The sequence below is a fragment of the Talpa occidentalis genome, unplaced genomic scaffold, assembly GCF_014898055.3.
Source record: "Talpa occidentalis isolate TD23 unplaced genomic scaffold, MPIMG_talOcc4v2.1 talOcc4.4, whole genome shotgun sequence".
Lineage (NCBI taxonomy): Eukaryota > Metazoa > Chordata > Mammalia > Eulipotyphla > Talpidae > Talpa > Talpa occidentalis.
The window spans coordinates 63,590,356-63,615,468 of NW_023604295.1; the positions used below are offsets into that span (position 1 = coordinate 63,590,356).

The 25,113-nt window shown below is 35.0% G+C and overlaps 1 protein-coding gene across 1 annotated transcript in view; it reads right to left on the bottom strand.

Moving 5' to 3' along the window:
- The window catches only part of EPHA6 (EPH receptor A6), a 655,437-nt gene that overhangs the window by 209,677 nt on the left and 420,647 nt on the right, over positions 1 to 25,113 (bottom strand). Inside the window, 2 exon segments of the mRNA XM_054700683.1 lie at positions 23,958 to 24,120; positions 24,527 to 24,574. Coding sequence (XP_054556658.1) covers positions 23,958 to 24,120; positions 24,527 to 24,574 — 211 coding nt within the window.

Genomic DNA, 25,113 nt, shown 5'->3' on the forward strand with positions numbered 1-25,113 from the left:
AGACAGACTGACAGAATACACTGCTGAGTGGAGCAGCAGGCATGGCAGGAGAGGTCTGCGCGCCGTGTGGGACCCTCACCGGAGGCAGGGGATTGAGCCGGCACTGCAGAGGCTAAGGGTAGCTTTGCAGCCCAGAGCTCAACCGCTACGCCACTGGGAAGGCCCTGGGCTGTATATTTTGTTCCATATTATTTTGAATTCAGGAAAGATGCCTCCTGCTTTGTTGTTCTCAAGATTGCTTTGGATATTCTGGGTCTTTTGTGGTTCTATAGAATTTTTAGGTTTTTAGTCCATGTATGTGAGAAACTCTTTCTCATGGTCATTTCTTATTCAGTCCTCCTACATGAACATCACATCACTTAGGGAGTTTTTATCTGGTTGTTTAGATTTGGTTAGGTTCCCAGACATATGTTTCCAAAGGCTCTTGTGCTACTTCTACCATTTTGGTCATGTTTTATTTAAATTACAATTTTGCAATTCTCCTTTTAAATTAGACAGCAAATTCTACTAAGATGGAGACTTAATTTTTACTATGGTATCTGTAGTGAGTTGAATACTGACATTCTCTTTGCTCCCCTAACCAGCTTCTTCCCCATTCAAAATATTTACAGGTATGTGTAAGTTAAGGATCTAAATCACATTGGATTAACTGGGTGGATCCAAATCCAGTGATAAGTGCCCTTTAAAAAGACCTTATTCCAGTTGACGAATCACCTTTGGCTTCTTTGGCCCTCCCTGGCCTGGTTCCATGGCCTGAGGGTCCCACTTTATTTCTCATCCTTTTCTCCTCAATAAACTTTTCCTTTCTCAAAACAAAAAATAAATAAGTAAATAAAAAGACCTAATTCTAATAAAGTAAAAATCAAAATCAATAAGCAAGTATGAACCAGAGACACACTACAGGGAAGGGGGGAGAAGGGAATAGGATCAAAACAAGGGAGGTGGGAATAGTGTGGGGACTGTAACCAAGATGAAAATACATACATTGTGCAAAAATGGAAAATTATGTAAAAAATGTATAAAATAAAATAAAAAAATATAAAAAAAGACACAAAACCAGAAGACAAAGAGAAGACTGTTTCAAGACAGAGACAGTTTGGAGTAATCCAGCAACAAGCCAAGGAATGCCTAGTGCCACACAAAGCTGGAAGATTCAAGGAAGGATTCTCTTCTAGAATCACAGGAGAGCATTTGTTTCTGGCCTCTTAACTGTGAGAGAATAAATTTCGTTATTTTAGGGCACCAAGTTTGTGGTTATTTGTTATAGTAACCCCAAGAAACTAACAGTAAAGCGGGTGATACAGTGGTGAACAAAAAGATAGTTAGTGCCCTCCTGTATTTACAGTTCAGTGAAGAAGATAGGCAACAGATAAATATCTATAAGCGTCAGAATTGTTATAGAAGGGAAACTGCGAGGGGCTCTGGAAGAGAACAGAAAGCTCTCAGTGATTGAGCAGAGTAAGATTTTGGAAAAATAATTGTGTTAAGATGAAGAGGGAGAGTTATTTGGTTAAAAGCCTCAAAGATGATTCATGTAAGTTGACACAAACTATAAAATCATCTGCAAATAGATTCCATAAAATATAGTATAACCACGAATTCCTCTGTTGTGAAAACTTGTCTATAGCACCATCTACTCACTTTTTCTATCTTCATAAGATTGTTTCTAATATGTTTTGTAGGAGAAACATATATATATATATATATATATATTACATTTACTCATGTAGTTAACATCATAAAGTGCAAGTGTGTCTTTAAACACAATGAAATTCTTGGTGAGAAATTAAATTTATTGGTGACCAGCTGATTGGAAGTTTAATGGAATGAGGCTGTTGTCTTAGAAAAGGATATTATAATGGTATATTTCATTCTATGGCTTGAGGAAAAAAGGATACTTCCTTAAGAGGAAGCAATTATCCAAAAAGAGTTGCAAAATTGTTACTGAGCAAGGGTTTAACACATAGCTAATGACTGGCATAAGTTTAGATGACATTATTAAGTAAGGTTTGCTTTAGATGTTTCTATTTAAAGTGAAAAAGTGAAGTTCTTCACTTGGAATCTAAATACGTCAAAAAAAAAATAGATTTCATGGCTGTATGGAGGTATGGGAGAAGAGCAATTTGGATATTTTTAACCATAGAATTTTCTTCTATGAAGGCATATGATTTTTGTCTCTCTGTAATCAAGAATATTCTAGTTTATATTTACATTTCAAAGTAAAATCTGTTATTTGTATTCTGCGTCATTTGTGTGGAATAGCATTGAAGTTCTTTTCTGTTATGAATATCTTTTTAAAGTTATTGAAGACAACAGTTACATGAATTTTTTTTGAATAAAGTATTTCTCAAAATGCTTCCCAGTGAAATAAATGGTGGTATATATTTGTATCATATTCTTTACATAAAACCTCCATTTCTTGAAGGAAATGTCAATATTTCAAATGACATTAGCTCATCAATTTACCAAAATGATTTTTTAATAAGCACAGCAAAAAGTCTCAACAAAGCAATGGATTTGCAGTATCCAGTAAATTAATCTTAAAATTTACTGACAATCAACTTAAGGAATCCTTAGCTTTTTTTTTTTTTTTCCAGATAAAAATTTCTGCTCCCAGGTCATATACTGAAATCTCTGAAATAAAAATCAGAGAGTAATCAGTTTGTAAAATTCAAACACTGTGGTTATAGGGACATGAACATGAGTTCTGAATGAAAGCTGAGTAAATATTTTTATTAGATTATGTTGTGATTGTGTAGATATTATTTTCTTGGCATTTTTAAAAAAGAATTATTTATTTATACATACAAGAACTGGGGTACAGGCCAGAGTTGTAGGGGGAAAGAACTGGGGTACAGGCCAGAGTTGTAGGGGGTGAGATAATCCACCAGAGACAGAGTGGGGAACAGAACAGGCAGACTGACTAAAATACACTGCTGAAAGGAGCAGCGGGAGAGCCAGGAAAGGTCTGCAGCGCCATATGGGTATCTCCCTGGCAGGGGATCAAACTCCTGCTGCAGTGGCTGCGGATAGCTTCATAGTGCTGTGTCTTAACTCCTTGCGCCACCAAGGAGGCCCTTTCTTGGAATTTTTGAGGTTATCTTTGATTTTACCTATCGCTACAACTCAAAATCCAGAGTCAAATCTTTATCACATCTCATACTATCTCCTTGTTATTGCCACTGGCACAGTCTCAGTTCAGGCCTCAGTCTCACATGACTAGGCTAGTTTTATAATTTTCTATTAGACTGCCTTTCCACGGTGTGTCTTCTCAACCTATCCCACATAAATTATGTGACAAGATAATTTTTTAAAAAATAATATATGAAAATATTCAATATTTCCCATTGCCTAGAGAGTGAAATCATTACATCACTGGATACACCATTTTTAGATATGTCCAGGACTAAAAACTTGGATTCAATCTTCACACAGTTCTTTTCCTTGCTTTCCAATTGATCATAAATCCTGTCATGACTTATCTTAAATATTTCTTAGACTTATACCCATTTTCTCCTATCCTTATGGTTATATTTGTAGTTCAGATAGTCATTTTATATGTATCTGAATTCAACTAGAAGGCAACTTCAATTATGTGGAAGATAGAGGAACAATGGCAAACACTATGGGAGAAAGAGCTTCTGAAGTTACATCCGACAGATAGATGTTCACATATTAAAGAACTGAGTTTATAACAGAGCTTCTGTACCTCACACAGTTCCTTTAGACATGTTTAATGATTTCCAAGTTCAAAAACAATATTGTAGGAGTAAGTATACTAAGTAAGTTAAGACCAGGGATGAGATATCCAAAAAGACTGAGTTGAATGGAAATGCGAAATGCTAGGCTGACAGAAATGGGAAACTAAAATCTGACATAAAATTCCAAAATATACACAACTCAAGATTTAGGATGAAATAGACTTACAAAATTCAAAGAGTACTGGATGATTCACTATTATATTTCAAAACAGTAACATAATCATCGAAGATCAATTAAAAAATTCTGAGGTATGTCCAAGATATTTATCTAAAAGAGCAAGAAAAATTTCCTAAAATTATTTTAAAACTATTGGAATAATAAGATTAAATCTCTGAAAACTTCAACTACAAAAATATTCACTTTCTTAGAATTTCAGTATTTTGGGAATAACTCAACTATACTATAAACTTTTGGGGGGGCAGGAATGATATCTTTCAACTTTCTATATCACATGCAATTAGTGTAGTGTCTTTACACTTTACAGGTATTAACAAATGCATGTTTTCATGAAGAAGTGATAAAGAACACATTCTACATACAAGGTCTAAATGTCCCTGACTAAAGAAAATTTTACATAGATAATTTATCTGATAATAATGATCTACAATGTTCTAGTTTCATAAATGGTTCTATACACATTTGTTATTTTGCCATTTAGCTACTCAGAGATAAATTAATAGAAAACAGAGTGAGTTAATTTTTAATTCTAATATCCCTGACTAGGTTTTAGAAGTATGTATCCAGAGGAAGACATACTGGCATGGTATTGTACTAACAACTTCCTTTTACATTCATTCAACATTTGATGGCACCTAAAACAGGGGAAAATGCCTCTAAAATTGGAAATAAAAGAGAGAATGGTAAGAGAGTTTCTGTTCCACTCAAGTAAGCCAGTTACTGAATCCTCAGCTGGATGAAAACAAACTACATGGATCATTTCTGTTAAAGTAGAGATCCTTGGCTGGGATTATACTTTTTCAGAAAGCAATTTCACAGCTGTGCTTTCCTCCATTGCTCTGACACTTCTCCAGAAACAATGCATAAAACTGTGGCTACACTGGGACACAGAAGATTTCAAGATTCACTCTTCTTGATGACCTTAATTTACTTGTCAGATAAAAATGCGAAATGATGCAGATATAATTGGAAAATGTGTGTTCAGTGCAACTTGATGGAGAGGCAGAAGCAGAGACAGGTAGTGCAGCATGCTGGTACAGTCATTATTTTTTATAAACAGATTTTTGTGTGCATTATTAAATGGTCAGATGCCTTTCTACAGGTAGGCTTCCTGTGACAAATATCAAAACACAAGGAAAACACATTGAAGCATCTTAACATTTGGTGCTATTAACATCTTAAATATCGGGGTTTAATTTATTATTGTCTATACTTCATAGATTAATGGCAGTTGAGATAAGTCTTTGATAACTTTTTTTTTTGCAACTGAAATACTTATGTCTTCATATACACATTTGGTCTTTTTTTAAGATTTATTTATTTATTTATTTATTTATTCATGCAAAGGAAAACTAGAGTGTGAGCCAGAGGGGGTGAGAAGATTCAACAGAGACAGGGTGGGGAGAGACTAGGCTGATCTACTGAAAAGCACTGCTAAGGGACAACAGGGGAGACAGGAGAGGTCTGTTGTGCTATCTATGGGTCAGCTCCCTGGCTGTGGATTGAACTCAGGCCACCATGGTGATAGTGCTGAGATTTAACCCTTAGGCCACCAGGGAGGTTCCTGGTTCTCACAAATATCCTAGATCATTGACCTGGAACCAATGATGTTCAATTTCAAATATTATTCTACATCTACCATAATTTGCATATAGGTAGACCTATCTATGCCCTTGACAGTATAATTTCTTAATATAATAGTGTATTTTAAGATAAATCACTTTGTAATTAAATATATAGCTATGAGAGGTCACAAATGTCATGTCTTATAAATTCAAAGAAAAAAAAACAGGAAAATATTACTGATACAAATCACACACTGATTTATTTAGAAAATGTTCTAGGAAATTTCTTGAGGAAATGCTCATTCACTGATTCATTATTCATTCAAAAACAACATTATTATTCATCATTTAGACTGTGCATCATTCAGACTGGATATAAGGAGTGTACAGACAAAGAAAACTAAAGCAAAGTTTCCCTACCTCAAAGTAGTGAGGGAGACTGATTTGGAAATCTTAATGACATACAGTAAAATTATTGCTAAAATGTGAGGGTCATGAAGGAAGGAGAGTGATAATCTCTATAAGAAGAAGTGAAGGAAGGTTTATAATAGAGATAATTCTTAAACTAAACCTGGAATACTTAGAAGAAATTTGCAAGTTGCCATGATGAAGAGTAGATATTCCAGATTGAACAAACAACTTTACAAATATGGACACACAAATCATCACATCACCTTCAGGGGTGTACTCATATGTACTTTGAGATATCTGAAAAGCAAATCAAGAAGCAGAATAGGAAGCTGGAGAGGCAAGGGATGGGATCTTGAAAATTTAAAGTGAGATGAGTCAGCATATGTAGGTCTTGCACAAGTTACCATTTATACTCAGGTTCAGGAGTACAGCTGATAGAGATGTGAGTGAACTCAGAATTGCAATTTTTATTGCAGATATAAACTACTGCAAGTATATGGCAAGAAGCCGCCTGTAGATAGGTCCAACACAGAAAAAAGTTAAATGAGACTGAGAAAGCATTGAAGATAGGGCTGTAGAGCTTGGATTTGTCCTGAATATTACACTTACTCCTAATCAACTTATGGCAATACCTATCTTATCTTTTCATAGAGCCAAATGGGTTTTTGTCAAGAGTCATATATAATTTAATCAACCAAAAGGAAAGAATTGACACTATATGTCCATATGCATATCCTAATATGATGAGAAGAGAGAGAAAGTGGGTTTTTATATTTACAAATTAGGTATAGCAATGACTCATTTTTTTATTATGTTCTTGTATTTCCTACCTCCATTTACTATTTATTTTTTATGTTTATTTATTTTTTTCCTGAATATTTACATAACTGGATGAATGGAATTGGGCAGATAAGGTGAAATGGGGGGGGGTGTTTACATTTATAAGACAATCTTTCATTATACAAAGAATATCAAATGCTCCACATAGAGAGATTTCTATAGCTAATGGATCCCATGCATTGATTTAATAAAAAGTTCATGGATATAAAGCAAACAAGCAAATATACCAAAAATAAAAACAGATGAACAGACATTTCTGGCAAGCTTAGCAAGAAAGCATGATAAAATAAGATTGTGGAAGAATCGGCCCAATTTAAACTTATCTAATTATAAACTCATTACCACCAAAGCTAGAACTAAATGAATTCCTGTTGAAGACTTTTACTAATTCCCACAATTGATAAAGAAGATTTGAAGCTACACTTGCGCCTTATATGGCTTTAGTAGAAGTACTTGAGTAAGCACATATAACCAACAATGTGTGATAGGAGACTATTTCTCTTAGCATTACAGATCAAGCACATGCCCCAAGTAATTCAGATTTCAGGCACCTATCAGAGACTTGTTACTCTTTATGTCAAAATCATTGGATTATCTCCTGAAAATGAGTAGATTGTTAGGGAAGTTTTGGTCACTGTTTGAAACCGCTGGAAGCCTGTTCTGAATAGCTTTCAACTATTTACCTTAACCTCTAATTGATCACTAAAATTGATTTGGAAAGATTCAAAGATAGCATACTCTATTTTATAAAGGGACAAGCTGATAGTCTAACAAAACTGTGGCTCAATCAGTTTTCTCAGTGTCCCCTAAGTTATTTATGTTATGCCTTCCCTTAAGCTGCATGTGAAGTCTCTAAGTTAAATATCCGGTATTTAGAAGCAGGAGGATTTTAGGTACTTATGCCCATTATTTTCAAGAAAATGAGACTGTCTGCTTTGCATATTAATCTTTCACTAAATTGGGACTTCACTGCCTAGGAAATCAAGTTAACTCAAAAATGAAACAGTATATATGATAATGGAAATGTAGGAGCAAATACCCTTCTATAGATGAATTAAAGGGGAAACATTTCCTAACACCCATTCACAAATTCATTTTTTATTTATTCATCTGATGAGCTAATGTGTGATGATATGATACTGATTATAGACAAACTGGGTATGTGCCAACTTGGTAGAGCAACAGATAAGCCTCTTCCTGTATACTGATGACAAGGATTTAATTTTCAACTAGAATTGATTTCTGGAAGTAGTCCTCTCAATCTATTGTTGCCAGAAAGAACTGCATGGCATCAACTTTATCAAAACTAAAGTCATTTTCTTTAGTAGACAAAAGGCAATTGATCAGCACTCTACGAAACAGACAAGCTGTCTATTCTGAACAAGCTTGCTTTTTCTACAACTTATGCTGGAAGCTTGCTGCAGAACAATACCGTTCAATACAACTTTTTTCCATGGGAGCATTACTCCTTGTATTTCTCTTTGATGGAGAAACATATGCTTTGAAAATTTTCCAGTCCAGAATCATCTTTTTTTCCAATGTCCTGTGGTGTAGAATTCTGCACTTTCTAAGTAGAATATGCCTGATAGTGGAAGCAGAATCAAATCTGATTCCTAAGGAAGCAGCCCATTTCAGTGCAAATGTGGGAAGTTTTATTTTTGCATGGGCAAACATATTGCCATTTTGGTTTTAACACTAGAAAGATTCTATATCTCTTCTCCCTATTTTTAAAGCATTCATACCATCCATCAATATGATTATACATTCTAAATTTATTTAAGACTAACTTCAAATTCTTAGCATCTTTTGGTCTGTTAAGCCCTGAAAACTGCCTTCACCCCTAGGCAGGGACTTGGAAAAGATTGTTCTCTTGATCTGACTCCTACTCAAAGGAGTTGAATTAGGAATTGAAACTGGGCCAAGCACAGTGCCTTCCCAAAATCTGGGATTAGGTTTCAGTCACTTGGCAGTTTGAAATGAAGGGGAATTGTGAATTTGCAAGTCATGAGGCAGATAGGTGATTTTTCCTAAATGAACTCAAAGGCAGATACAACTTTAGAGAAACAGAGATGAGTGGCTATGTGGACCAAGAAAATGATCGACTTCATTTTTAGAGCTTTTTGGTTTCTTGTCAGCTCCTTTTGAAGGCTAAGCACTCCCCATGTTTCCTCTGAGGTTCTGTGTGGGACATTTTTGTTTCTTGTTTTGCTTAACCTAGCTTACAATATACTATACACCATTTGATAGGGTAATCTAACTTTTTAGTTGCTGACCAAAGGCCAAAATATTTAGAAAATAAATTTAAAGGGTGATTTTGTCAATGAATTTCAAGTTATATTTCCTTCTTAAAGTCTGCAGGAATGGAATATATTAAATAACTTTCTTTTGTTCCTCTTCTCTCTCCTACCATGAAAAAATCAACTTCAGTTAGTGGCACTTTACCTTGGGTCTGTTTCTATCAAATGTTGTGGGCAGAAAACATCCTAATAAACAAAGCTCCATCATTTGCTGCAAAAAACTCTCTGCTTGAGGCAGTTATCCTCAGTGCCCTCAATGTCTTGCTCATAGCATGTATGCTTTGTGTCCTGCCTGTGTGATCCCTTCCCTGTTCTCTGGATGCTGCCAGAAACCTGGGAGGCAGACATGGTGCATGTGTGCTGGTTCCTCTCCAGCAATGATTATGAAAACGAGACTTTGTTCCCTTTTATTTTTATGGATCTAATTTTTTACTTCTAGATCCAAATTATTAAACATTTTGCATATATGTTTTAAACTGCCTCAAATATTTTTTAGAGAGAAGAGAAATGTAAGTAAAAGTCTAAATTCCTTTGCTTAATCAGTTTGTTTTTTTTTTTTTTTGAAAAATATCCGTATAAAAATTAAGGGCAATTGGGATATGTAGTGGATATATGGGAAAGTCATAATACTTACTTTTTTTTTTAATTTTTTTTAATAGAGGCATGTTTTTATTTTATTTATTTATTTGTTTGTTTTGTTTTGTTTTGTTTATACATGCACTGGGTACAGTCAGAAGCGCGGGAGGGTGAGAGAATTCACCAGAGCCAGAGCGGGGAGCAGAGCAGGCAGAAGGACCGAAGTACACTGCTGAGGGGAGCAGCAGGCGGCAGGAGAGGTCTGCGCGCCATGTGGGACCCTCCTCTGGTGGCTGGGGAGCAGCTGGGGATCGAACCGGCGCCGCAGAGGCCGCGGGCAGCTTCGCAACCCAGTGCTCAATCGCTGCGCCACCGGGGAGGCCCCATAATACTTACTTTTTAAAGCATTCATTTTTCTTCCTAGGACATGAAATTCCGCTATCCTTGTAATTCTCTCAATTCTTTCCTTAAAGTGATATTAATGAGGGCTTCCTTGGTAGTGCAAGGGGTTAAGCACAGCACTATAAAGCAATCCACAGTTTCTCAGCATGAGTTCGATACTGGTCCCCTGCCTGCCGGCCAGGGAGCAACCCACATGGTGCAGCAGACCTCTCCTGTCTTGCATGCTGCTCCCCTCAGCAGTGAATTTCAGTCAGCTGCCTGTTCTGTTCCCCGTTCTGTCTCTGGTGAATCCTCTCACACACACCGCCCCCACCTCTGGCCTGTGACCCAGCTCTTGTATGCATAAATAAATAAATCTTTTTAAAAAAGTGATATTAATGACTTCATTTTGTGTGTGTGTGTGTGTGTAAATGACATGTATGCTTGTGTAGATTTTTTTAAAATTATGATTGTGTAGATTTTGTTAAAATATTAATGACTTCATTTTGTGTGTGTGTGTGTAAATGCCATGCATGTTTGTGTAGATTTTGTTAAAATTATTGATTAAATAATTCTGATGATTAACCGAAAGTGCTAAAGAGGTCACTTTTATCCCCTTTTAAAATACGTAAGAAGAATTTGTAAAGTTCATATACCTATTACCTTTACTAATTTATTTATTTATTTATTTATTTTCAAGATTTATTTATTTATTTATACAAGAACTGGGGTACAGGCCAGATGTGCAGGGGGTGAGAGGATTCACCAGAGACAGAACAGGGAACAAAACAGGCAGACTGACGAAATACACTGCTGAGGGGAGCAGCGGAAGAGGCAGAAGAGGTCTGCTGCACATGTGGGAGATCCGAACCAGTGCTGCAGAGGTTGTGGACAGCTTCACAGCGCTGCACTCAACCGCCTGTGCCACCAGGGGAGGCCCAACTTTACTAATTTAATTATTAAGTGAACACACACACAAAAACACACACATGGAGGTGCATATATCTAGCTTCAAGTGAAATTTTTTACAGTGCTTCTCTTTTGAAAATTGACAAAAAGGATTTTGTCTCATTATTTTCACTTTTCAAGCTGAGTTTGTTGTTCCTCACTAGTCCTGATCCCCAATTTCTATAGTAAAAACTATCAAGCTAATGGAATATATAAGACTACCTCAACTATCTTCCCACTTAATGGGCCATCTGGGAGGCTCCATCTTTCCTCATGTATGTAAATCTTCAGACCTTAGAGACCTCTAGAGTATCCTGATCAATGCAAAGATAGACTAACCCCATCACTTTACTATTTAGTACTTTTTTATCTTACTCTCCAATTAAGTATTTCCCCTGCCACTTTAAGCAGGAAGAACAGTGCCTGGCACAGTTCCTTGTGAAAAAGTTGTGTTTTTCTTTTTATTAAAAACTCACTAAATTTATCTTACCTACTTCCATTAATAATCTCCAGGGTAAGGTAACATCTGATCATGAATAATACACAACCCTTAAATATACAGCTGAATTCAAGGAAGAAGCAACTGCAAAGGTATATAACTTAAAAAAAAAAAAAAGCACCATGTGTGCTAATTGGATATCTTAATTGCATTGTTTATTACAATTTGAAACCAATCACCTCAATGGATATTAAGCAGAATGAGAGAAAGTGGCAAAAAGACAGCCAGTTAGTTATAAAAGCTCCTACAATGAATCGAGTGAGAAGGTTGTCTCCAACAAACAATTAATGGTTAACAGTTTAACAGGATTCAAAAGACATTTTAAGGTTTCATATGAAACATGACAGAAAAAAGAAGAATGCACAGTTAGGCAGCCCTAAATTTCCTTCCCACTTGGTACTGTTTGTCTGCCAGGCAATTTGGATTAGTCTGGAAAAGGATAGAGTAGTCTCCTTTCCAGTCATTACCCAAGGTAAAAATGTGACTTTACTAAAGTCCAGATATTCTCAAATTTGTATTGATTCATACTTTACAAAAGTAAAATTCTTCCTAAAACAAGACTGTCTGTGCTTATAGTTTATAGAAGTTCTCAGCTGAAACATAATTATTAGCTAAGTTTCATTTTCTTTGGGTTACTTACTCCTGTGCAATGAACTCATTTAATGTCTAAATATTTATAGTGGGTTAGGTTCACTATGGGTACATAAGTCTAGCCATTTCTACTTGAAAACTGAAGAGGATTCCACAAAGGGCACTCTAAGGGAAGTTTCTTGCTACAATTACATTCTTTTTCTTCCCTTTTATTTTATATTATTTCTTCTTCCTGGAGATGAAGGGAAACTGAAAGCACAGTTTCATTCAAATAACTACTGGACTCAGCGAAGGCATTTCCCTCAGAAGGATTCAATGAACATAGTAGGGTTGCTATATACAGGAATATAATAAAGAATCTTGCTTTGCTTTGTTTTTCAAATACAATTTTGAAGATATCACAATTGGAATTTTATGGTTAAGAATATGATTAATAACAGTATTAATAACTAACATTACTGAACTCTAACCACAGAAGTAGTGGATATGCTCCTAAGAACTTCACATGCACTGAATCATTGTATACTCAAAAGAACCCTAGAAAGTAGGCGGTATTCATATGCCCATTTTCCAGATGTAGAAACTGAGGTACAAAGTAGTTTACTGACTTACTCACAGTCTGGTATTTAGGGAATAATAGACTCAAGACCAAAATTCAGGGTTCAATCCAACCTACTTTATTACTAGATCTCATTAGCTGTCAATGTATCTGTGAAATATCTGACAAATTGAATTGCACAAATTAGTTACTATCATGAAAATTTTACTTGTTCTTTCTAGTTAGTTATACCCTGCCTTTTATTCAAGGCCAAGGTTAAGGGTCTCTTCCATGAATTTTTTGCTGGCTGCCTAGCTTGCAGTAGTAGCTAGGATTATAGTGATAATTAACATTTAATGATCACATGATGAAGTAGGTACTTCCTAACCTCCTTTTCAGCTTAACTCTTCTCTAGAGCACTTTTCAGCTTGTCTAAGATGGAGTTTCTGGAACACAGACTCTGTAATGGAACTTTTCAGATAGCAGGTTTATTGAGGAATATCTTCAGGATGGACATGTGGGGGCGTGAGGGAAGCAGAAATGGGAAAATGGAGTTGAAAGGTGATGTTGTAGTTACATGAACCTTAGTCAACCTTGCAGAATTCTAGAGCTGAGTTGCCCCTTCAAAGTTGTCCTGACTTGAATCAGTGAGAAGTCTCTTTGTAGCTCACATTGACCAGTCTTTAATTCTGGATGCCCTTAGGAAAAGGAAATGACTCTGGGGTATGTAACCTCTTTTGGACAGAGATGATGTCTGAAAGGAATTCAGGGGAGCCTTCAATAGGCAAAACTCCCATGAGTGGAGAGAATAGTATTTGGATCTTAAAGAGGGGGGGTAGGCAACACACCATTTGCATCACTTGACATTCTGAATATTTTACTTAATGTTTCTTTACTGTCACTTCTCTCTAAAATGTAGGGACCTTCTAGGACAGTAAGGATTGTTGTCTATTTCTACTGTTTCCAAGGCAAGCAGATGATTTAGTTATAGAGTGGGTTTTCACAAATATTTGTTAAGTAAATTAGTGTACAAATCTAGATTTCTGATGAGGAAACCAAAGGTCAATATACTAAATTGAGTTTATTTTGTTGTAATACCTAGAGGATGACAGTGCTTGGTCTGGCCCAGATTCTAAATTACTTCATTAGGAAGTTTTCCATTGTTAGAGTTAGGGAAGACAATTTAGTACACTTCCTTTATTTTGCTGATGAGGAATTACAGTCTGGAGTGGAGACTTCTCATTAGCCAAGATACTGAGTTCTGTGTTATATAACTGAATGCATAATGCTGACTTCACCAACTAGAACATACAGACAAGCAACCTCGTCTGACACAAGTTAGTGGCACTTTGGCACATTAGTTTTGGTGTTTAACTTTGTTTTGCTAACATACCACCTTCACCTCTATTATATCTAGATTCATGAAGTTTCCCAGATAACTTAATTTCCAGGGCTTCCCATTTTGTTGAAGGCTTGGTGTGGGATGGCTCAGCTTGTTTTCTCAGAAAGCGCTAGTAAGCAGGTCATAATTCACTATGTCTTGAAAGTTCAGAGACAAGATATGAACTGTCAAGGAGAAATATGCAGGCTTACACACTGGCAGAGTGCAAGCATGTGTTTGAATTTAAATCGATAATTCCCAAGGTTCCAGCACCTTCTGCAGGTGAATTTTTAAGACTAAAATTGTCTCCAGGGAATTCGGAAGTTATGACAGCCATAAGTGTGACAATGAAAAAGATATTTGAAAGGTTTTATTCTTAGTGGGGATAAAATGAAGGTGAGAAAATAATTAGATGTGTTAGCAATGGCTCCAGAGAAGGCATTTGTGGGATGTTCACTGTGACTGCTTTGCCCATCTGCCAAACTACAGATAACTGGAAGAAAAATAAAAACTCAAGGTTTTAGCCTCAGTGGCAAGATAAGGAAATGCATTACCTGGCCCTGGCCTGTGACTCTAGCCACATGTCTTGTTTTTCCTGTACCAAGATCATCATCCCTATCACTCCTTATCCCTACCCTTCTACTTTCTGATTAAGCTGCTGCTTCTCTAACTAAAGTGTGCTTTACAGTTCCTTGGAGGGCTTGTTAAAATGGAATGCTGGGTACCGCCCCCAGATTTTCTGATTCAGTAGTTACACGGTGGGGTCTGAAAATTTGTATTTCTATCACTTACACTGGTTTTGCAGATGCTTCTAATACAGGGCCCCATTTTATAAAACATGGCTCTAGCCATACTGAAATTCCTCCACTTATTAGAAAGTTCCATATTCTCTTTCATCTCTATACCTGAATACATACACATGAGAAGCTCCCCAATCCTCTTATCCTAGCCCAACTCAATCTGCATCCCTTCATTTTCATGACCAAGGTTTTTATTTCAACTTTAATGTCTTGGGTTCCTCTTGTGCTCCCAGAAACAGCACACATAATCTTGTATTGTAATCCTGTTTAATTTTCCTAAACCCTAGTTTTCGGGAAAACAGGGAACACATTTATCCTTTTAATCTTTGAATTACCATGTGTACTTCTGTATATGGCCCGTCTATTTTTTTTTTTTTTGTTAGCTGAAGCAGTAAATGGTTTAATTGAACAGTTAAACACTGTTCTACTTGCTTTAGTTTTTGCTTCTTCCTTTTCAAGTGCCCTTCACTTTCTCTCTCATGTGAAATTTAGGAACAACTTTATATCAAATTTAGAAATAAACTCTTCTTACTTGCAAGGATAATGACTTATACAAAAATATTGAAAACACTGCCAATTTCATTCATTCATCTTAGAATGATAATAGGAAGTATGTATGAATGCAAAATACATGTTATGTATATATAGCTATATTTATGTATACAATGTATGCTAACATTAGCAAGTAATACTTCATTGTTTATTACTTACAGAAATGCTGAACCTGTTTACTGAAAGAATCATTCATTCTCTCTAGTTTTGAATCCAGAAAATAAGATAAATATTTAATTTAAAAAATAGCCATAGTGCCAAGAGTATTTTCAAAAAGATTCTCAGTTTTCCCAAAATCAAAAGAGTATTAAAATCAGTGTATTGTGAATCAGATATTTAATATCTGATGGTAAGCCTGCCATATTCGTTACTCTGCCTATTTCCACATTATAGTGATAAGCACATGCATATCACACTCACGTTTGTACACACACAGCCAAACATTTTTCAGGGATCCTGCTATTTTACCAAGAACTCTTGGTGGTCCATTTAAATTCACTGAATTACTGTCTCCTTGAAAAAAGTTAAGTATAAGGTAAATACTAAGCTGTTCTTATTTTTTCACACAGGTGTTGTATAAATATTTGTCCATTCACAATAATATGAAGAATTGTGAACTCACAGTAAGATACAGAAAAAAATAAGCCACTTTTATTGGGTTGACATAAATTTAAAGATTGTTAGGTTACACAATTAGAAATTATTTTTATTGCATATTGGTACTTTGCAAATAAAAATATTCAAATCATATCATTATGTTCATGTAGACAGATATATACACACATACTTTATTTTATGTATACATATATACATATATGTTTATGTGTGTGTGTGTGTGTGTGTGTGTGTGTGTATGCTTTTATCCTGACTTGGACATTTTGATAACTCTTTCATTCAACTCTCAAAAATTTTCAGGTCTGAAAATGATGGAGTAACATTCAGATAAGCTTCAATAAGGAAATAAAAAGTACAGCTATAAAGGAACCAAGACTCTGTTCTGCGTCATCCTTGTAGTCCAGGACTTACTAAAGAACCATTTTATCCTCCTATCACTTTTCTATCCTTCCTTTCCCTGTAAGAACCACATCTGTGTATTGCCACTATATATCACTCTAGAGCTAGCTGAACTCCCTTAGTGCTTTAAAACACCATTCTAGGAGTAGCTACCAACAACATTATATTCCGGTTTCTGTCTTGAGCTTAGGACATAATCACACAACAGATGAGGATAAGAGGTCAAACGTAATTAAGAATTACACCAGCAGTTCTGTAGATGCCTCCATAAAGTTATATGAAGAGAATAGGTTTTCTTTGCTTTGTCCTTGATGCTTTTCTAACAACTAAAATATGACAATAAAAAGTCTCTTCAAAATATAAGTCAATAAAGCTGATTTGTGTACTCTGAAGAATGGCTCTAAATCTTCAAGTATTACATAGAGAACATATTTTTCACTAAATTTGGAGCAATCTGAAATGTCTAAGGAATATTTTTGCTCTCTAGAAGAATTCAAGGTTGTAAAGTCAAATAGCTTGACAGGAAAATTCAGGCAATTTATGTGAGAGTTGATAGAAAAAATCCAGCTCATCTCAAATCTAGTCAAATTAATATTATACTTTGAGAACAACATAAATAAGGAAATCTTATAAGAGACTGGTTTAGGGGTGAGATTGCTGAAGACAGAGAACATACATTATTTACCTTTTTATTTGTCCCTTATTAAGGTATAATTGAAAATATATCTATGTTTAGAGTGCAATGCAATGTTCGAATATAAGTATACATTGCAAAAATTATCACAATCAAGGCAATTAACATGTCCATCACCTTACATAGTTACCGCAGGTGTGTGTGAGTGTGTGTGAGTGTATGTGTGTGTGTTTGTGTATGTGCAGTGAAAACATTCAAGATCTACTGTCTTAGAAAATTTCAAGTATAAAACACAGTGCTGTAAGTTATAGTCATACCAGCCTATATATTAGATCTCCAGAACTGATGCGTCCTGGATAACTGAAAACTGGTACCCTATGAATAGCATGACTATGCGCCTGTTAAAGGATGTGCACAATAAACAAAAGTAGATACTGAAAATATGTTGGTAGAATAATAAAATACATGTAACTTGTTTGAAACAACATGTACATATACACTGAGTATTTAGTAGATAACATCAATTCTATTGCTATTCATAGGAAGCCTTGTACATGTCAAGCACATGCAAAGCAATATAGTACATACAAAAATGAGTAAGAAATGGTCCCTGATCTCAAAAACTAATTTTTAATCAAGGGATGATGGTTCATGTCTCAAAGAAATCACATTTTTGTATATGCAAATATAGGTTGTTGGCTTAACATACACTAACATATAAGAAGTTTTAATAATAGATCTATGGCCTTTTGCTTGCTTCTCTGTAGATATAAGCCAAATTATAATACTGAATGATGATATACACATTTTACAACTTCTCAGTGCATTTTGCTAGTTAATGATTTTCTTTCTAGCCCATATAGCAAAGTAATGATAGTTAATATTTTTCATTTGAAGACTTTCAATCTGTTCTATGATGTATAAGCTTAGTTCTTATTTAAAAGTCTTTATTTGATCCAGGTAAAACTGAAGCCAAATTTCTTTTTGTTAATGCAGGCTTATTAAAGGGAAGTCTTCTATTCTCTATGCAAATAGCCATTATTCCCCAAGTTCCTGCACATTTAAGGAAATCAGATTAAATGCATTATTTTGCTGGTGTGCTATAGTTGGCCTACCATGTGTACATTAACCCAGAAGTCTCTATTAAAGCATGCATAGATCTATGAACTAAATGCATGGAGATTTATAAATATTTATAGTCTAATGAAAATCTGTGTTTATATTCTGAGGAGGAATGTAATTAGTAATGGGAGGATGAAAAATTAGAGATAAGAAAAAAAAATTATGGAGAAAATTAGATGTAATGACCAAAGTGAATAAGAAAAATAAAAACATTGTTATGGTAAAAAGTGTTCTGAGCACTAGTATAAAAAGTGTGCCTGATGTCATAATATTCACATTCCAGTACTTACTATCTTGTCAGAACCCGGTAAGTCATTAAGTGTCTTTGTATTTCAGTTTTTTGATCCATAAAATGGGCATCATAATAGCACCCATTTCAAGCGTTGGAAGTCCATTGGTAGCCATAACAAACTGAATAGTGCTTGAAGCACTCAATAAATACTATCTGTTGCTATAGAATTTCAGTCTTAGAAGTTACATTAAGCTTCTATCACAACCTCCTAAAGAAAGAAGGCCTAACCTTTATGACATACTGAATAAATATCCAGCTAGCTACAGGACAAGTTGTTATTATGACGGGGACTTCATTACCTCATGTGGTAGGCAAATTTATATTCAGACAACTGATCACTTAGAAACTTATTTCCTAGTGATGTTTGCATTTAGATAGCTCTAGCTGCCAACAGTGAAAGTGTGCTATTGATTGGAGATTATTTCAAATTAAAGCCTTATGTACTGGAATTCATCCTCCTCTGGGTAGACTCATAAATTTGAAATCTGCTTTCTACTTGATTAATTAACTTTTTTTATTACTCCACAAGGGTCAGTTGATCCTCTTTCTGCTTCATACTTCACCATTAATAATCATACCCAAATTTCTGGCTGCTGTTAATAATGATGTGGCTAATTTCATCCTAAGTAATTGAAGTAGTACAGATTGTATTTCAACCAACAGATCAAACATAATAGAGATTTTTAAAAAAGAGGTTAAGGAGGAAAATATGCTAAACAACAACAAAAATGTTATTTAACTCTACCTATAGTGCTCCCATATTTTAGAATTAACGATTCTAAACAATAATTAAATTTGCAAAGAAAATACTTCTATATAGCATAAGCCAGTTATAGTTTTTACTCCAAATATAACAAGCAATAATATGTATCTGTGGTAAATAATCATATTTGACTCTTTTTTTTTAGACTGGTAGGCAACATGCTATCCCACCATGTGTTAGACTTTCGGAAATTATATGTTCTTCGTTTATTTGATTAATGTGCATTGGCAACTATGTGAAGGGCATTTTATGAGACACAAAGATATATAGGCTTTAGTTCTTGACCCCAAAGAGCTAACAAGTTAGTAAAGAATTAACTCCTTATACAATATTATGGAAAGTCTCTAAACAAGTGATGATTTCTGGACTGATCAAAAATACTTCAGAAAGGGGAGCATGCAAGCTGGACCTCACCCCTCATTTGTAATGTGAGAGATTTCTGAATATTCCACTTGGAAGTCATAGTTTAGAAGTGATAAAGTGTCATAAAATTTTGTATATGAAGCACTCACACAATTTCTCAAAATATATGTAAACAAGAAGGAGCTAGAACAGGAACTATGTCTATTTGAATTATATTGGAGGGAATGTTTTTTGAGAATTCACATTTATCCAATAGAAAATACACAATGATTTGGGGGTTTTAAGTGTACAGAGTATAGAGAAGTCAAATGGAGACAAAAAGTACAGACTAGTGATGAAGGAACTAGAGGAACTAGCTCACATCTTAATTTTCAGGATCCTTCCCACCTATAAATTGTTAATTAAATTGTTTAAATATGAAATCATACTAAATATAGCTACATTTTATGGATGTTTTCAAAATAATTAAATGATTACATTCATTTTTTCTAGTCACATAATTCTTTTTGTATATATGTGTAACACATAAAATTCTATTTTAAAATACCCAGTTGGTTCAGTAATTTATAGTTTGATTAGTTAGTGTTGATAATGAGTATTTTAGTGGGTCTGTTTCTTTTATGTAAAATAAATCAAGTCCATTGTTCTTTCTGTAAATAATACACCTTAAACATTGACAGATGTGGGTTTTGTGCTATAAAAGTGCTTTATGTATCCTATAGGTGAAAATTTAAATTTACATGTTGTTATAATTTAAGCTATAATTAATCTTTTCAAGGTAAAGGAATACTTTGTTTATATATACGCGAATGTTAATTCTCCTGTATCATCTGGATACTCTTAAGGAAAATGGAAGAGGTAAATTATGTGTAAAATTTCAGTGTCCTTTAAACATTTGGATTAAAGTTATAGGTGCTGCTTCTCTGGGAAGTTTCACAAGCTCATTTTCAATATTTAAGTAAAATGTTCAAGCCGGCTGCAGTCAAGCAGGCTATATTTTATTTTGGTTTAAAAAATGCACACATAAATTATTTTGTGTTACTTTAAAATACATTCGACTATTAGATAAATCTTGGTGGTACTTTAAATAGAACAGATATTTGATTTCTTTTTCTTTAAATTATTTTAATGTAGGTGTATGCAATCTTAATTATTGTTATAATTACATATAAAGGCAATAAATTTTTTACTGCTCTTTCATCCATAAGTCAAAAAGGTCTATATTAATGTGTGTGTGTGTTTGATACTTGAGGTATAAGTTTTGTTTTAATTTTGAGAAACTTCTTATATTAAGTAGTTTCTAACACCTATCTATCCACATGAGCTTTTTATATATTCTTACATTTTTGGTGATTCTGTTGTTATTGTAACTGTTGAATCTATTTAAAAAATGTTGGGGTAAGTCGATTGCAAGCCTATCAAAAAGACCCATACTTAAGAGACTCTCAATAAATGCTGTCAGTGGATATAATATTTAACTATATACTCTTAGGATAGAGAGAGCTTAGTGGATATATGAAATGTCAGCATTAAAACACAAAAGAAAAATGTTCTGTGACCATGTAAGAATGAATATCTATCTACCTATTTATCTATACATCTACTAATACCTCTATCTATGTGTTTATCAGTCTGTCTATCTATCTATCTATCTATCTATCTATCTATCTATCTATCTATCTATCTATCTATCTATCTAACATCTCTATATCTCTATCTTCTTATACATGAATGTAATGAGATTATACTCTAGACACAGGAAGAGGGGAAAATCCATATCTTGTGTCATAATTAGTGTCTTAACTATTAGTCAGTTTCCACTGGCATATTCTGATTCTTTAAAAAAAAAATCCAGGGCCTCCAAGGAGGCCCAAGGGGTTAAGCACAGCACTGTGAAGTTATCTACAGCTTCTGCAGCACAAGTTCCATCGCCGGCAGGCCAAGGAGCAACCCACATGGTGCAGCAGACGTCTCCTATCAGGCCCACTGCTCCCTTCAGCTGTGTATTTCAGTCAGTCTGCCTGTTCCGCTCCCCACTCTGTCTCTGGTGAATCCTCTCACCCTCTGCACTTCTGGCCTACACCCCAGTTATTGTATGAATAAATAAATAAATCTTAAAAAAAAAATCCAAACACTGATCTGGAAGAGCAAGACGGGTTCCTGTAATTGTTCTTCAGATGCTATTATGCTTTTATTGAGCAAAGTAATTAGTCAAAATAATGATTTTTAAAAGGAAATACTTATTGTCTTACTGGTTGCTAGCAAATTAAAAGTTGGACAAAGTAAAATAGGAATACCTAAAGAAAATTAAATTGCAAGCAACTCATGTTATTTACTTAACAACTTGAAATAGACCACCAAATGAAAAAAAAATATCAAATCTCTCTTCTCCAACATATACCCATCTTTATGAATGTATTATAAAGTTAGTTAATTAAACAGAATACACAAGAAGAGAACTTTATAATAAAGTTGACATTCTGTTACTTCAGGCACTACTTGAGAAACAAAAGCTATAAAAATTTAAAGATGAACTAGTAGGGTATGAAGTAAAAAGGATTGACACTGTCAATTGGGATTCATATCATTATATTCCTGAATTTATATTAAACATTCTCATTTCCTTCTATAACATTACTCATTGAAATTCTCTTCTGGATATAAGCAGCAGGCTTTGAAAATGTAATTTAAAGCTAACCAGATTAAAAAATGATGCTTTAAATGATTTTCTCTTAAGCTATAAACTGACTTGGGAGTCATTCTATATTCCCAAACTCCAGGTTTAGACAAACATATTTTCCAGATTTCTCTCAGACATCTGATTCTTCAAGGGTCCTTTTTGAAAAGAAATGATTTTCAAATAGTACTCACAAATCAATCATTTCAAGGGATCACTTTTGTTTTCTTTGCTGTCCTTGTCAGATTGTTCTGTTTCTAATCCTACACCTCCACTCTTTGGTTATCAAACTTTGATAAAACTATGTAAGGGTCTCTAAAGCGAGGTATAATCTAGTCAGTATAAAAAAGATAATTTAAATAAATTGCTCAGCACTGAGTCTTACACATGTTACTAGCCATGCTACTAATTACAATTTTTCTTTGGTCCTCAATAGCTTCATAAGGCCTTCCTTTTGGCCCCTGTATAGCTCTCCCAGGTTTCACCCTTACCGGATGTGTGAATCTGAACAAATGACTCAAATTCTTTAGGATTCTGATTCCATATAAGTAAAATTAAGAAAATAATAATTTTGTCATTGGGTATTGAAAGGTTTAAATGAAATAATACATGTAAAAACACTTAATTTCTGACACTAGAGGCTCAATATACTGTCACTATTAATATCGTTATATTTATATTTGCCATTCTCAAATTTTTATATTCTTAAATTCTTATATTAACTATAGATTTTTAACAACAATGGAAAAAGATTTTCATTATAGTTACATATTTGGACATTTTTCCATAAAGCCCCATAGCAAAAAATGACTCACTTTATCCTTACAAAGAGAGGAATAAGATGGATTACTAGAAGTAAAAAAGAATTCAGCATTAGAACTGGTTTTAAAATAAGCAGTATGTAATGTCTATGTTTCATGATGTGGAACACCATTTGTCCCATTTGGTTTTCAATATGTGAAGTAATGGAATTAACTTGAACTTTCAATTAAGCCCATGAATCTATATCTAAACTTATAATGTACATTTTAGTGGAGTTGACCGATTTTTATTGATCTGAGACAATAAGCCAAAGCTAAATTGTTTTGAGATAGTTACAATTCGTTTCTTATGGCTTTATTCTCTTCCTAGTTTTCATTAGTATATAATGCCAAAAGTGGTGAAAAACAACATCAACTGAGACTCCAGGTTCTAACAGGAGTGCTGAATTCTGCCTAAAGAGACATATGAGCCTCACTACAATTGCGGTAGAGCAAGGCACTTCATGGGAATTTTTTTTTTTTTTTTAAAGAGGCATGTTTATTTATTTATTTGTTTGTTTGTTTGTTTGTTTTGTTTATACATGCAGTGGGTACAGTCAGAAGCGCGGGAGGGTGAGAGAATTCACCAGAGCCAGAGCGGGGAGCAGAACAGGCAGAAGGACCGAGGTACACTGCTGAGGGGAGCAGCGGGAGGCAGGAGAGGTCTGCGCGCCATGTGGGACCCTCCTCTGGTGGCCGGGGAGCAGCCGGGGATCGAACCGGCGCCGCAGAGGCCGCGGGCAGCTTGGCAACTCAGCGCTCAACCGCTGCGCCACTGGGGAGGCCCCTACTTCATGGGAATTTTTAATGATAGTATCAAACATTAACCAAAATGACTGTATGAATATTTACATGAACAGAATCCTGTTTGATGAGATTATTTAAAAAATTGGGACATTAGATTTTTAAGTATCAGGTTAGATTGGTATGGCATTAAATTAGCACCTTACTTTACATGCTTGGGTGAAACTTACTTTCATCTCCTGTTTCAAATTCAAACTTCTGACTGTAGCCACTATATCCAGTTGCAGTCCTCACACGGATATGAAATACGTATTTGGTGGCTGGCTTGAGACCTGTGATGATGACACTTGGGGCCTTGGACCTCGTGGAGGAATAGGTGAGTTGCTCATGCTCCTGGGGAGAGAAAGAAGAGACAGGAAATGAAGCAGAGTTATTCTATTTTTCCTGGAGACATTTCAATGTTAAGTTGAGGAAATATGCTCTGAATATCAAAAGGATTGATTAAAAAGAGGTATAAGCATGGTTTTCCATTGTTAGCATTTAGGTATTTGCCAGTATGATGCATATGATATGGTCTTGATTTGGACATTTATTGAGGAAGATGATTAATCTTATAGTAATTGCACTTGTATTTTTGGCAACTTGGAGTTTTGATCCAACTCTAAGGAATGGTGGTGGTGTGAGAGCATGTTTACACAAAATGGCAGCTGCATCTGGAGCAAAATGGACACCTCAGATCAGACCACACCAGCAGAGTGCAAGGAGCAAGGGTGGGAGAATTCAAGTTCCCGCTACTCACTTCTACCCGCAGGTAGTGCCAAAATGCCGGCGCTATCCGTGGGTAGACCTGTGGGTGAAAGGAAAAATAAATTAATTGCTTTTTAAAGTTTGAAATTAATTGCTTCATTCCAAAATTCAGTGATTTCCCAGTAGTAACAACTGAAGTTGAGTCAACTTAAGAAATAAAAAAAATTCTCTTGAGGGAGAACTGATTCCTCTCCTAGACACCACAGTTTATTTTTTAAAGATGAAAAAGTTACAGAGTGATAGTGAGGTAGAGTTTAAATATGCTGCCAAGGAGCACCAAAAACATAAAAAGGTACAGAAGACTTACCACACCTAAGAGTCAGAGGCAGGGTTTGAGGCTTGGTCCCAGAAGCATGTAATTAACCACCAAACTACATTTCCTCACTGACAGGAAATGGATCTGTCAAGTGTTTTCTGAATGATCTAGTCAGTCAGGGTCTTTTAAGTAGGGCTATCTTGCCCGTCACCTCATAATAGGATAGTTCATTTCACCTGTGCATGTAAGAGACTGTCCACATTATGCTGGTGGTGGGAACAAATTAAATACTGTTTTTGCATAGTTCAATAGCTTTACAACAA